General features: G+C 39.4%; 2 protein-coding genes across 3 annotated transcripts in view; both read right to left on the reverse strand.

The window, feature by feature from the left end:
- Positions 1 to 16,086, reverse strand: part of LOC306646104 (olfactory receptor 7D4-like) — a gene marked incomplete at its 5' end in the record, with an annotated part of 93,264 nt that extends 77,178 nt beyond the window's left edge. For both annotated transcript variants that reach the window (XM_079114573.1, XM_079114571.1), the window contains one exon: positions 13,965 to 16,086. The remainder of the gene's footprint in view (positions 1 to 13,964) is intronic.
- Positions 6,798 to 7,897, reverse strand: LOC306646393 (olfactory receptor 7E24-like; the record flags this gene model as incomplete). The annotated part of the gene is made up of 1 exon (XM_079115040.1): positions 6,798 to 7,897. A coding segment is annotated over one exon (966 nt), but the record flags the coding sequence as incomplete, so codon positions are not given.
- Positions 16,087 to 16,432: the final 346 nt, after the last annotated feature.

The raw sequence follows: 16,432 nt of genomic DNA on the forward strand, positions 1-16,432 counted from the left end.
AGGAGTTGAGAAGGGTCACAGAAGAAGCTTCCCATCCTTGAAGCTGGTAATTTGAAAGATAATCAATTTGTGCAACTGAGTGTCCAAAAAACTCAGCAAAATGACACCCTAACCAAGTAGCCACAGAGTAGAGGGTTCATAATGACTGGATAAAGCAGCAGGTGACCAATGGCCATAAACCGGTCATAGATTTCTAATTTCATTCCTTTATGATCTAATAGAATACAAGGTAGTATGTGTGTTTTTTTGTATTTATGGTTTATTGTATTTATTAAGAGTTGTTTTGTGGCATAACATATGGTGTGTTTTACAGAAGGATTCAAGTGCTGCTGAGAAAAAATGCATTTGCTTATTGATGGATGGAATATTCTATATGTATATATATATATATATGTGTGAAGTCTAATTTATTGATTGTATTGTTGAGTTCTATGATTACATTGTTCAGTATTTGTTTGGAAGATATATCCAGTGGTGAGAGAGGTGTGTTAAAGTCACCCAGCAGCACTGTGTTCTGATCTATTTGGTTCCAGGAATTGAGAATATGTTTGACATACATGGATGTGCCATTGTTTGGGGCAAAAGTATTTACGATCTTTATGTCTTCTGGATTTATGGTTCCCTTAAACAGTATGAAATGTCCTTCCTTATCTTTTCTTACTAAATTTGTCTTGAAGTCCACTTTATCTCATATGAGGATGGAAACCCCTGTTTTTTTACTGAGTCTGTGTGCATGTCATGTTTTTACCCATCCTTTTACATTCAGTCTCTTTTTAATGAGGTCAGTCTCTTAGGCAACATATACTTGGGTTTTTTAATAAAAACTAATCTCCCAGTCCATATCTTTTGATTAATGAGTTTAGACCACTAATATTCAGGGTTATTATTGAGATTGAATTTGTATCCCTGGTCATTTTGGCTTACATTTGGTTTTTAACTTAACTTCATTTCTCCTTTGATTGGCTTTACCTTTAGGGTATTCCTCGCTTGACTGACATACACTGTTGATTTTCATTTCTTCCTCATGGAATATTTTGCTGAGACTGTTCTGTAGTACAGGCTTTCTATTTGTAGATAATACTTTAACTTTGTTTATCATGGAAGGATTTTATTTCACCATCAAATCTGAAGATTAGTTTTGTTGGGTATGATTCTTGGTTGGCATCTATGTTCTTCCAGAGCTAGAAATAGATTGTTCCCTGTCATCCTAGATTTTAGGGTCTGGTCTGAAAAATCTGTTGATATCTGTATTGGTTACATCTACATGTAATCTGATGCTTTTCTCTTGCAGTCTTTAAAATTCTATCTTTATTGTGTAGTTTGGGAATTTTCATTTTAATGTGCCTTTGTGTGGATCTGTTGTAATTTAATACATTTGGTGTCCTGTAAGCCTCTCGTATTTTATTTTCCACTTCATTCTTCAAGTTTGGAAATTTTCTGATATTATTTCATTGAATAGATTGTTCATTCATCTGGTTTGTTTCTCTGTGACTTCCTCAATTCTAATAGTCTTAAATTTGTTCTTTTCATGCTATTCCATAATTCTTGGAGGTTCTGTTCATGAATTCTTACCATCTTCTCTGTTTGTCAACTTTATATTCAAGATTAAATATTTTGTCTTCCTTCTCTGATATTCTGTCTTACAAGTGATCTAGTCTGTTGGTGATACATTATATTGAGTTTTTAATTTGGTTTATTGTTTCCTTCATTTCAAAATTTTTTTTTCACAAATTCTCTTTATTTGAATTAATCTTTTGTTTTCTGCATTTGCTCCTTTAACTGTTTATTAGACTGATCAGTGGTTGCCTGCATATGCTGTCTTATCTCATCCTTTACTTTGAGGATCATTTTAATTCAGTACATTCTAAAATCCTTTTCTGACATTTCTTCTACTCTGCTGTCATTGAATTCTATTAATATAGCATCTTGGCTTGGTTTGGGCACATTCTTCCCTGTTTTTTCAGCTTGTTCATGTATCTTCCCCACCAGCAGTGTGGATCACAGTAATAGCAGTTTTCTTCCTACAGGTTTAGGGTGTCCCTGAAGTTTTTCGATACCTCACCTTACCATGAATCTCTAGTAGGTGTCTCAGGCAGGTACCTTCCCCACCTAATGATGGCAGCTTACTTGTTGGGGATAAACCAAGATGGCTGCACAGGTTTACAAATGAGTTGGTAAATGGGGAGCGGTAGTCTGTATGGGTGTGGTTGCTGAGCTCACCAAGGGCACAAGCACTGAGTCCTTAGGCTCCCAGGTGGGTAGACCTGTGTCCTTACTTCCTTTAGTAAGTTTTAAGCAGAAATTTAGAGGTCTCACCCACAGGGACACCTGAAATATTCACTTTCCAGTTTCCTTAGCTGGAATGAAATCAAAGACTTGATATTATTTCTCCTTTTGAGATTGAGAAGTCTGTCACAAGAATGGGAGAGGGATGTGCAGCTACAGGAATGCATCTGTCTGGGGCAAGAAAGTGGTTTGTGTGAAGTTATCCTCTACATATTTTCTGATATTTCCCTGTGGTCCCTGGATGGATTCCACTGGTACATCCAGCAGATGCCTTCCACTGCTCACACCTGGAATCTCTGCCTGGAGAAACAGACATGAAATTCCTGGCGGCACTGTCACCAACACAACATGCTTAAATTCTTCTGATAAAATACACTGTGTCTATCATCAGATGAACCATTTCAACCATGACACCACCCTTTTCTACCTAACAACTCATACAAATTACATCCAAATGCTATCTTCCTCCTTTTTCTGTAAATAATGATGAATTGGTAGCTTATGAATTGAGGAAGACTATGCTGATGAGATCCAACAAGTTATACAGGTCACATTGCCCCTGGCCTGGCATATTCAGAGCCATTTTGATAACTGGGAAATGGGCTCCAAATTATCAAGAGGCTGTCTTCCCCACCCATTCTTCTCACCACCTTCATGAGCCTGTAGGATTGCAACATAACATTTAGAGGGAGACATCTTCTGGGATCATGGGTGAGATGTCTATGAGAAGTAGATCCAAGGTCAAAGGAAAGAAAGAGTTTTAATGAGATTTTTGGGGTTGCAAGTACAACTAAGGACCTACATCTCATATTTCTCTTAGCTGAAATGTCACATATTGGGATCCTCCCAACTGGCTGCCCACAGTGTCCTGTTTGTCTTCATGTGTAGAGAATAGTACATTTAATAGCCCCTGTACTATCCTCCATCTCCTTCAGCTCCTGTGTGGTTAATCTGTGACTCTTCTTGGTTACAAGCAAGAAAATGCAAGACTTATGTGAATCCCCTGCTGTGTGCACAGAGTAGTCTGATGTAGAAGATCACAGGAGGAGACACAGCTGTGGATCCCACTGCCTGGAGCCATCAAGCTGAAGGGCTGCAGGCAAAGGTTGATGTCAGCTATAACATGAATGGAGACTTGAGGTATAGGACTCAGAGACTCAATGCATGGAGCTCCTAATTTGTCAAATTACTCTATAATATACCATACTCAAAGGACTTCATAATACTTCTGAAAGCAGTATGTGAGAAAATAAATGTCCAAGAAATGATTTAGAAACTTCCTGTACTTAGGAGTGTAGGTCAGACTCCCCCCACAGTAATGATAAGAAAATCATCAGGAAGCTCCTGACACTGTATCCAGATCAGTCCTGAGGTTAGAGTCTGAACACATGGGGAGGGTGACAGAAGAGGTGGTCAAGTTCCACCTCCAGGAAGCAGACAGTTGCAAGGCAAGCAAATGGTGCAGCCGAGTCCTACAGTCTAACAACAGTGAGGCCAAACTAAGGAGCCAGAGAGGCAGGGTCCATGATTAGTGCAGGGAGTGACCCCAGAGTGTCCCTTCTCCACCATTATGAGAAGGTTCACACACCGTCCCCTGGTACATGAGAGCAACAGTCTAGGAGGACTCGTACAGCTCCTGGATCATTTGAGAATCCCATGAGATGCATTCTACATGCATGTTAGGTTTGTGCTTCCACATGGATAGGACGCCTTTGAGTAAAAGAGAGGTTGGGATAATGGAGACCACAAGCAAGCCCCCAGGACTCTGTGAACACTTTTATTCCAAACATTCACAGTTGAGTATCCAGACTTGAGGCCCACACCTTCAATAACATTTCATAGCTGTGACAAACCCAATCTTCTTGGAAATCCTCCATTATTGTTTTCTATAGCATTCAAATCCTTCTGTACATAATTTGTTTTAAGAAGTCAGAACTGATTCCAGGGTCTCCTATGTATTAAGCAAGTACCTATCACTGAAGTACATCCTCAGTTCTTTTTATTTTATTCTGAGTCAGTTTCTCAATAAGTTTCAGAGTCTGGTCTTGAACTTCTGATCCTCCTGCCTCACCCTTACTAACTGTGATTATAGACACATGCCACTCTGTCCAACCTACTCTAGGGATCCTCAAGAGAAGAGTGTTAAAAGACCAAGAACAATAAATGTAACAGACTCATTATAACACTAACATGCATCCTATCCCAGGAACGAAAAATCACAACATAAGAAATATCTTTTCCTTTTCACAAATAGTATTTATTGTAACTAACCAAAAGTAATAAGCCACTTAACACACTATATTTTTTTCTACAATAATTGGCCACATTCCTTCAATATAGAATGTATATTAACATTGTAGAAGAGAGAACCCTGCATAATCTGAAGATTAAACAAAAGCTGATTTTTTATTCTCAGGACACAATGTTCTGTTTCACTTATTTTCCAGGGGTTTCAAAATTCTGAGGTTATTGATTTCCCTTCTTTCAAGGATGGAAGTTCTCAGATGAACACTGTTTGTCTTTTTAAAATAATTTAATCATGTATATCCTTAAGAGTGGAGTCCGAAATAGAATAAGATAAATTCCTTGCTTGTAGGATTATACCAAAGTGGATTCTACTGTCATATATAAATAAGAAGAACCAATAGACATGAATAAATAAATAAATAATCATTCATAATTCTGCCCCCTTCCTTGACTTAGGTAGATTTCAAATTTGGAATGTGGTTTAACTGACTGCACATAATCAATGGCATCTCAGTCCAGATATATGGTATTAGTGTACACTGTGCCAACCTAGATGCCCTTCAGTTGATGAATGGAAAAGAAACTATGGTATATATATATACAATGAAATATTACTTAGTCATATAAAATTATAAAATTATGGCATTTGTATACAAATGGATGAAATTGGAGAATATCAGGCTAAATGAGATAAACCAATCTCACAAAACCAAAGGACAAATGATCTCCCTGTAAGCAGATGATGACATATAGTGGGGGGTGGGATGGGGGCAATAATGGAGGAAGGAGGGACCATATAGAGGGATAAGAGGGGTGGGAGGGGTGGGGGAGAAAAAAAGATCGAATCAAAACTATTACTCTAGGTAAATGTATGATTACACAAATGGTATGCCTCTACTTCATGTACAAACAGAGAAACAAGATGTATCACATTTGTTTAAAATAAAAATGAAAAAAAGAAAAAAGAAAATAAAAACATACAAAAATATCGCTTAGTGATATTTGCTTCATAACTAAAACTGTGTCTACATTTGCATAATCACATTGAAATTTGACTTCTTAATAACACAGTGTGATTCCATTCTCCTGCAGATCTCTCACCAAAAGCCAACTAGTGTTATAAATTTGGCAGATAGACTTTTCTATGTTGGCAGGTAGAATTGATTTATATATACATAAACTCTTTTCTCAAGAACTTACAAAAACAACCTAAACCTCATCTAAATAGTAAACAATATAATGTACTACTTGACAACAACAAGTGTTTTTCAGTGTATCTGTGAAATACAAACAATTGTTTCTAATGTTTTAACCAATGCACAGAATTCCCTGAGAAAGACGTCATTAAACTAGCAAGGTTTGTATTATGACAATCTATTCAACATTCTTGTGCCTCTTTCCATTTTGCATAAGTGAGAATCACTATGTAATATGTGGGGGTAGGTTTGTTGGTTGACTTCTACAATTTATGAATTTTCACTATTGATATTACACTCCTACGTTTATTGTTCCAAAAACAAAAAACTGAAGTTCAAAAGTTATAATTTTCACAATTCTCAATTTTGTAGATCAGCAGCATTAATCAAGTGGATATTCTTAAGACACAATCATGTTCATTCAACTCTACAATTTTTTTTATCCAAAGTCAGCTATCCCACTCCTTGGCCTATACCCAAAGGACTTAAAATCTGCATACTACAGAGATACAGCCACATCAATGTTCATAGCTGCTCAATTCACAATAGCCAGACTGTGGAACCAACCTAGATGCCCTTCAATTGATGAGTGGATAAAGAAACTATGGTATATATATACAATGGAATATTACTCAGATATAAAGAATGATAAAATTATGGCATTTGCAGGCAAATGGATGAAATTGGAGAATATCATGCTAAGTGAGATAAGCCAATCTCGAAAAGCCAAAGGACGAATGATATCACTAATAAGTGGAGGATGACACATAATGCGGGGAAGGGAAGGGTTAGTGTTAGGGTTAGAGTTAGGGTTAGGGAAGGGGGCAAGTATGGAGGAAGGAAGTACTGTATAGAGGGTAAAGAGGGGTGGGAGGGGTGGGGGGAAGGGAAAAAATAACAGAATGAATCAAACAACATTACTCTATGTAAATTGATGATTACACAAATGGTATGCCTTTACGCCATGTACAAACAGAGAAACAACATGTATCCCATTTGTTTACAATAAAAAAAAAAACAAAGTCACACTTTGTTTCAAATGTAAAATATTCCCATTCTTACCCACACTAGCTATAGTCATTCCACAAGTGTGAGAAATTAAAGCCATTAATATCACTGAATGAGCAAATTAACACAACTGGATATTTAGGTTTAATACGTTTTCTAACACATGTTGCAACTGGCTACTAAGTGTGCAAATGTTAAACATTTCTGCTGTGCAGCCTCCTCAGGGCACCTTTAATGTCCCTGTTCCTCAGGCTGTAGATGAAGGGGTTCAGCATGGGAGTGACCACAGTGTACATCACTGAAACCACTGCACGCTTTCTGAGAGAATGTGACACAGTTGATCCAAGGTACACCTCAAAGCCTGTCCCTAAAAATAAGCAAACAACTGCCAGATGAGACCCACAGGTGGAGAAGGCTTTGTACTTCCCACCTGAGGATGGGATCCTCAGAATGGAGGAAACAATTTTATAGTAAGAGAGAAGGATTCCTGAGAAGGGGAGAACACCGTAAAAGGCTCCCAGAACATACTGGACAATGATATTAGATAAGATGTCAGCACAGGAAAGGTTCAGAAGTTGAGAAGGGTCACAAAAGAAACTGGAAATTTCCACATCCTTGAAGTTGGTGATTTGGAAAATCATGAAAATGTGCACCTGGGATTCCAAAAGGCTAAAGAAGAATGACACCAAAATTAAGAAACCACATTTACGAGGGTTCATAATGACCAAATAATGCAGGGGGTGACAGATGGCTACAAATCGGTCATAGGCCATCACAGTCAGAAGCACATAATCCATACACCCAAAAATGATAAAAGTAGACATCTGAGTCAGGCAGCCTACATAGGAGATGACACTGCTGTGAGTCTGAATGTTCATGAGCATCTTTGGGACCGTGGTGGAGATGAAACCAATATCAGCCAAGGACAGGTTGGAGAGGAAGAAGTACATGGGAGTGTGGAGGTGGGAGTCAGAGCTGACAGCCAGGAGGATGAGCAGGTTCCCAAGCACTGTGACCAGGTATATGGACAGGAACAGTCCAAAGAGGATGAGCTGCAGGTCTGGATCCTCTGAGAGTCCCAGGAGATGGAATTCTGATATGTCTGTTGAATTTTGTATGTCTATATTGGATGGACATCTTTGAAAAAGCAAAAGGGTAAGAAAAATGAAAAAAGAAATACATCAGCAGGCCCCCCTCACTCTGTGTGTATTCAAGTTGAAGTGTGCACAAGGAAGCTGCTCACCCTGGATTTACACATGCCCTGAGCATAGTTCTCAGTAGTACCACTCCCAAACTTACACACTCTCACTTTCTCCATCACTCACGCCCCTTTCCACACCTTTTTTGGAGACATTGAACTGAGCAAATTTAGAAGCCAAGGAGCAGAAGAGAGAAGTTCATGATTCCATTTTAATATAGCATAATTTTTGATGGATATTGGGGGGGAGTAATAACTTTCCCATTAAGTAAACGAGTAAATGATATTCTATCATTCCTATCAGGATAATTGCTATTAAGGAAAGGAAGATTAAACAAAACAGCAACTGTTGGAAAGTTGTGGATTACTGAGAAACATTGCACACTTTGTAAAACAGTAAAATGGTACAATCACTGTGGAAAATATTATGGTAGTTTCTCAAATAAATATAATATGCCCAAAGGAATTGAAAACAGATATCAAAGGGATATAGGTACACCCATGTTCATAGCTGCATTACTAACAATAGCCAAAAGTTAGAAGCCACGTAAGTGTTCATCAGCAAGTGAACAGAGAAACTGTGGCATGTGTGTGTGTGTGTGTGTGTGTGTGTGTGTGTGTGTGTGTGTTTGTGTTTAGTGGAATATCAGTCCATCTTCAAAAGAAAGGAAATTCTGACATGTTACAACAGGGGTATAGCTAAATGAGAAATTTAGGCTAAATAAGTCAATGTAAAAAGGTTAATACTATATAACTCAATGCATATGAAATAAAGTAGACAATTTCGTAAAGAATTAGAACAACCATTAGAAAAGTGGTTGCCACGGAAAAATAGAACAGGGAGTTGCTGCTTAATGAATATAGAGTTTCAGTTTTGAAGATTGGTTGCATACCAATGTGAGTGCACTTAACATTAGCAAACTATACCCCAAATGATTAAGATGATGCACATGTGTTATGCATGTTTTACTTCAATTAAGAGAAGTTGGATGAAGAAAAAGAAAAAAGAGTCTTTATAAAAGTTCATTAAGAAGGAGTTCAATTTACCTTGCTTTGTTCTAATAAATTGAGGCAAATTTCTTTTACTTATTCCATTTAAGACACCACCTGGACTCCAATCTCTGACAACTAAGTTGAGAGTAACAGCTCACAGTCAGAAAGCATGGTTAGAGCCAGTTACCTTCAAGGGTTTTATGGTTCTTCTATTTTCTCATTTGCCTCCTCTGTAAATTTAAGCTTGCCCATTAAAGGTTATGTAATATAATAAAAATATCCTTCTCATTGGCACATTTCAAGTTCCAATAAATATGATTGAGTTAAATGCACAAAATCAATGGTAAAACTGATTGCAAATGTGGCCAAAGTAGATGATATAAAATTCATAACTGATAAGAAACATGTCGAATAGTTTATTTTTATGCAGATTTCTTTGCATCAATCCACACAACATCAGCAGAATAACTGGGATATACAACAACCCCTTTCTTTTTTCCTTCTTCTTGATTCTGTCCTCCTGTTGACCTCATGGAACTGCCCCATGGTTTTATGATCTCAGTCCATAAGTTTAAGATTTTAAAACCAATTAAAGCCCCAAAGCTCAGCATTAATCTCCATTCACTTTAATTCCATATCATGGACTGTCTGGTCAGGCATGCCTGACAGCTGGATTGCTTTTCAATCACTTAAGCTACACAACAGTACTTACTTCCTTATTTGTAAATTTTCACTGTGAGCGAATTGTCTAAATACAGTGTAATAATGACCTACCTGGGGTTCTTGTTATAAGAAATCATCTTTAAAAATTTTTCAGCTACCTAACTAGTGGTTCTGGCTCACTTATTGTTAAAGTCACCTGTGGGTATTTTAGGATGTTCATATACCCTGACATCAGGTCAACACAGGTTAATCATCATCGTACCTTCATGTGGATTTTTCAGTAGTCTCTTCTTACACCAGAGCTGGAAAACACTGTCTGCCAACATCCCGCCACTTACACCATGTTCCATGATACATTACCTTCTCTTAATTCAGTAATACCCACCACCTATATTAAAGCACATGGATTTGATAATACTGATCTCAAAACTAATATGGCTAGAGAGATTTCAACAATTACCTGAGAAATTTGAGTTCTTTTTAAGATAGGAATTTTGGATAAGGTGGGATATATTGAATATTAAAGGAAACATCCACAAGCCTTTGAGATGAAGAAAACATTCTTGTAAATCTGGAGCCAGGTGCCCTTCCTCATAATCTTGGCTCATGCCCCTGTAAAATGGGGGAAATACACAAGTGCAGGGAAACCTGGTGTGAAAAGCAACTCCATCCTGGCCCCACCTCCAGATTGCCCCCTGATACAGCTCTTCTACAAACATGGACCCCCAGCCCAAGACACCACTGCTTCTCACCCTCAAGACCACCCACATTCTCCCTTGAATGTGTACCTACATTCTTAAATAAACCTCTGTCTATCCCTTTGTCTGGCTCATGCTGAAATTCATCTCAGTCTCATATGCCAACAACCCCATTGGTCCAGAGTTGAGCTCCCCCTCTCCTCTGGGAACTCCTTAGACCCTTCTCCAGAAACATCTCTTCTCTTGTGACATTACTATCTTTGCTGATTTCACTCTCCTGCAAAGCTGTCCTTCAAGAACACCTACTTCATAAAAGGGAGGTGTGGTTTTCTGTTGATGCTTCCCTGTGAATATTCATTTATGCTCTCATAAAGGATTCCATAAAAATTTACCTAAAGAGTACGCAAATCTCATCTAAGTAGTCCACAACACAAGACCCTGTGCCCCTGAAATGGACTAGTTTTTATTAATCTGAGGCTGTAATTTAACCTAGTTTTAATTAATCTAAAGAACATTTCTCTACCTCAAAGTCTTTATCGTATGCAAAGAATTACCTGAAGAAAAACAACATTTAAACAGTAAGATTTTAATATGACAATCATTTCAAAACTGTTTTTCCCAATCCATGTCACACGAATAAGAGTTTCTGTATCATATTTTGGCAGGGAATAGGTGTTTGATTTCCAAAGAACATTCCTTGTCCAAATTCACTACTAAAAGCTACATTTATTTCTCAGTTTTAAAAAGCAGTCATTACGGTTATACTTATTAGTTGGGTTCATTTTTTTCTGTTTTCTCATAATTATTGGTCTATTATAATTGTGCATTATGATGAGATTTATTGTTACATATTCACACCTGCACATTATACAATGACATAACTTGACCTTTATAATTTTCTCCTATTTCCCGCTTCCCTCCCATCCTCACTCCCCTATAAGCTTTGCTCCACCATGCTAACATCCCTTTGACCTTTGAAGAGCATTATATTCATACCTAGTGGTTGTGTTCATCTCAGCATAGTCATATGCCCATGGAATTTGATTCACTCCTTTTCAGGCCACATCTTTCCCCTTAGGCCTCCCATGCTCCCTCCTTCTAATCCCCTCCCTCTACTCTACTGATCTTCCTTTGGCTCACTTATTGATTATGATTTATTGGTGCTTTCTCCATATACAAAACATGGAAATTTCTGTGGTACTTTTATCTATGCACACACTGTGATTTTGTTAGATTCTTTCCACCTTTCCTCCCCATTTCCCTCCTTCCTCCTTCCCTCTTGACCTCCTTCTTCTACCCCCTGATCTTCCCTATATTTTATGGTATCTAATCCCCTTTCTATTCTCCCCCCTTACTTTGCTCTGGCTTACCAACTTAGAGAAAACATTTGAGTCTTGCTTTTCTTACTTGGACTATTTCACGTAGCATGATGTTATCCCTCTTCATCAATTTACCAGCAAATGCCATAATTTCATTCTTCTTTAAGACTAAGTAAAAGTCCACTGGGATACATACCACACTTTATTAATCCATTCATCTGATGATGGGTATCTTGGCTGGTTCCATAATCCATTTTATCACCACTTAAAAAAACTTTTTTTTCATTTTTTGCTAGCAAAGGTCAAACGCAGAGTTTGTTTGTCCCTGAGCTATCAGGGAGGAATAGAGGGATTTTAAAGAAAGGATTCAAAATCTACATTCCACCTGTGCTTTGAGGCCTGAGGTTGGAATTCACTTGTTAGGTTGGGATATAGCCATTTCTTACATTTTTGGCACCACCCAGAAGTCTGCATTACCTCACTGCTGTGGGAAGTGGCTGTGCTCAAGGACCCAGAACTCAGTCAAGGATGGGGATGAAGGTAAAATCCTGCTTCCTCTGAGGTTAGGGAAAGGGAGAAGCAGAAGAGAAAAAATAAATCTGTTTTCAAATCAGCCTCGGGGGCAGGGCACCAAGGGCTATATTCAAAGCAGGAAGTGGACCACTGTTACTTTTCCTCAGTGTCAATTTCCACCTTCCATTTCTATGGAAAAGTGGGCAGGAGTCATTTCCACGATGCTTCCTGTGCAGAGAGGGCAAAGGTTGGAATAAGTGACACAAAATATTTGTTACCTGTCAGATGGGGCTGGAGCACGTAAGGATATTTAGCATCAAGGCAGCCCAGAGGGCCTTTCTGGCAGGGGGTGGGTGACTGGATGAAGCATGCTAAGGCAGGGAGCATGTTGCAGCAGACCTCAGCTCAACAGGCCTGGTTTCCTTTCTCTGGTTGGCAAGTGTAGCTGGAATCACAGAGCGTGTACTGGCAGCAGGTCCAAGTGTACTGGCTGCTCTTGGGGATGAGAAGTTTCTCTCAGTATTTAATGTAGCCACAAATTTCATCCCAGAGGAGGGAACAGGCAATCTGTCATATTCAAAAACTTTGCCTTGATCCTTTTCCTACCAGGATGCATTCAGGGGTTCTGAGAACAGGATATTGTGCAGCCTGGCCTGTCTCCTTATCATTATCACAACACCATCAACTTTAAGTGAGTTCCTCACTGACAGTTGTACACAGAGGCTCCTTAAGTGTCCTAATGGTACATTAGGCATATTGACATTCAATGGAGAGGGCCCTTTGCATCCTTCTCTTTAGGCTTCTTTGAAATCGCATTGCAGAGGCTGCCAACAAACCTGGAGATGACTTTAGTTTCTGTCCCTCCCAGGCATTATACACCAAAGGATATCACATACAAGCTGTGATGGTGTGTGTGAGATTGCCCCTCTACCCACTGACGCTTTTTGTTTTCTTACATCCAGGGCTCTCTGTCTCATGAAGGTCACATTCACTATACAGAGATTCCACTCTCCACAAAATCCAGCAGGGTCAGGAGTTTGAGAGGGCTGTTTTCAAGCATGTAGGAGCACCTGGTGAGCACAAGGAGGTTCTGGGTGGAGCCAAACAACAGATCTGTGCTGAATGATCATCAGCCTCCCCTACTGTCATCTCTCCTGTGACATGTGGCTATTCTTCCACAGTGAATGCAGCAGGCACCCCCACTTCTCTGCCCTGTGAACCCCAGGAATCCCACATGGAAGAGCAAAGTGGGCAAAGCTCTCTTTTTGCAGTGACCAGTAAGAGATATGACTGGTGGGATTGTTGGTGAGACAACCTGCAAGTATTCTCCTACATGATGCCCAGTGTCCATGGTCAAAGAGACCAATGCAAGTAAGGTTACCTAACAAAGGAGTAGGAATTACATAGGATAATATTCTCCCCTGCTTACTGTAAAGCAATAAAAAATAGGGTGTGCATACAACTAGGGCAGGGTGATGTGCATGAAATGAGACAAATGGCCTCCAACTCATTGCTCAGCACCTGAGCCTGGAAGCCCTGCACCTCAGTTCATGGTGCTTTGATTTCTGTTACGTTCCTCATCATCCTTATCACCGGCATCATTGTGCTTTCACAGAGCTTAGGAAACACTTGTGAAGGACCAATTTTGTGCTGTTGTAGGTGAAATTGTTATAGGAAATAGAACAGTTTGTGTGGAAAACACATTTCAAATATAATATATTATAGCCCAGCAAAAAAGAAAACAAAAATTTCACAAACACTATACATGAAAACTAACATACTGAAACCCTCCCACCTACACATTCAAACTTTGATATTTGCACTAGTAATACAGAAAAAATACCTTCAGTCTCTCTTGCTGGATCTCAAGGCTCCCTGTGAACTTAGAGGATTAGGCTGCTTCTCTGCTTGGTCATGACAAAGAAGTTAACATCCAAAAACCCACCCATACCTGGTGGCCAACAAAGGCTCAGACTCTGCGGCCAGCATTTCTAAAAATATGCCATCAGCTAGGTGCTTCCTGATGCAGAACCACAGCAGAAGACGCAGCCACACAGTTCACTGGACAAGAACCATCCACTACAGGGCTGCAGGCCAGGTTGACTGTGGACTCATATATGATCTTTGAAGCTCAATACACAGAGCTCATAATTAGACTAATTGGTCCATGTGATGCTCTTCTCTAGGGCTTCTCAACATTAATGCAGGAAGATGAAGAAATGACAATGAAGGTCCACTCAAGATTTGGACCCTCGCTGTAATTGGGAGAAATCTTCTGGAATCAATTTACTCCTCTTGCTTCTTGTTTTTTAAAGATATATCAGCTTTTAAGGTCCAGTATTATTTGGTTAAAATATAAACTAAAAATTCACTATGTGAACCATTGAAAGTCTATGCTTCAGTGACACTTATTTGGTCATGAACATGTTTTCAGTTCAGTATTCAGTCATTTAGAAATATTGGGTCTACTGATCCAGGTGATTTTCAAAGGACTCTGCAACACTGGAATCATGTGAAACTCTAAAGTGTGCCTCAGACCAAGCTCTAAGGTCTCTGAAACTTCCCTCTGATCCCACCTTCTTCTCCTAGGCTCTTGGACTTCTCTGCCATTGTTTCTGTGTAACTGACTGTTAAGAGTTATTATGTTGCTCACGTGTCCATGACAGAGGCACAAACAAGAGCTGCTCTGTCCTGTCTCTGGCTCTGTGGGACATTCCTGAGTAGGATGAAGGAACAGAGCAGAGAGCACCAGGGTATTAAAACCCCACTGAGCATGGCCAGCACCTGTACACAGAGCATTGGTCTATTCCATGCTTACCACTCTTTTAATTTTTATCTCTCTGTACCTAAAATGGTATGAGCCCTGTGGTTTCACGAATGAAAGGAAGATGGTCATTTTAACCAAATATGTGGTATTACATACATAAGGGGAGTATGAAAATATAGTATTACAAAAATAGATAAAGAGTAACTTCAGACACAGTTATTCCTGTTTATTAGTATGAAGATTAGCTTTTCCATATTTATAATAACTATCTGTCTTGCCTTTACCCACTTTTTATGCCTTCCTTATAGATCATTCACACAGGGAGCAAATGTTTTCTGTTTAATCTGGTTTCAACACCATTGTATCAACTAAAAATCATCTTGGATGACATTGCTGATATTAGAGACACTGATAACCTGCCCTTTGGTCAGGAAGGAATGAGTCCAGCCAAGATCAGCCAAAAGTAAAGCATGAGTCTCTGCATGTGATGCACTCGCCTTTTTCACTGTTGTCCAAAAGTCAGTGTGCTTTCAGCAGAGTCCAGAGGTCTTAGCTGCAGGCACAGCTCTGGGACATTCCTTACCCTTCCCAGATTCCTAAGTAGTAATCAAATCCAGTCAACAGTGGCTCCTCTCTGGATGGAGAGGGCTGATTGCCAGAATATAGGAGGACGTGGCAACTTGAAGGATGTCCTGGCATGGAGAAACAACAAAGTGTCTGTGTTGGACACTTGTGTCCACTGGATATTAGATCCTTTCCCATCTCAGCCATTCTCCCACAAGTGGTGCAGCTGGTGCCACTGACAGATCTGTCAGATCCATTGGAAATTCCAAAAGGAAGTACATAGAAGACAGGGTCTCAACCTTAAGTGACAGGAAAAGAAGCACATGGCTTCTTGTGAAGGGGGCAACAGGCCAGACTTGTCCTGCCAGGATGCCATGTGCCTCCAGTACACAGTGTATTCAAACATACATTCAGTTATTCAACCTAATCCCCTAATACAGGCACATAAACACCTGTGCTACTTTCCATTCTATCCATTAAAATTGTCTGACATTTGTACTTGGAGACAACTGTGAACATGAATTTGAACTCTCCACATAAAATGCAGAACTCGGCACCTGGCATTCAGGAGTCTCTCCTAGGTGATCATATATTTGGATGTTATCCTCATCCAGGTCTTCCTCCTCCTCTTCACCATCATATGACATTTAGATTGCTTAGCTCACATTTAAAGGGACACCTTTTCTCCTCTTATGAATGACAGTGCATGGCAAGAAGAGTCAGTGTGGGAGACGATACCGATGAGATCTAACAAGTTACACAGGACATGTTGCCCCTGGCCTGCCATATTCACAGCCATTTTGATAACTGGGAAATGGACTCCCAATTATCAAGAAGCTTACTTTCCCCACCCATTCTCACCACCTTCATGAGCATGTAGGATTGAACGTAACATTTAGAGGAGCCATTTTCTGGGATCATGGGTGAGATGTCTATGAGAAGTAGAACCAAGGTCAAAGGAAAGAAACACTTTAATGAGA

The sequence above is a fragment of the Sciurus vulgaris genome (assembly GCF_902686455.1).
Source record: "Sciurus vulgaris genome assembly, chromosome: 16".
NCBI lineage: Eukaryota > Metazoa > Chordata > Mammalia > Rodentia > Sciuridae > Sciurus > Sciurus vulgaris.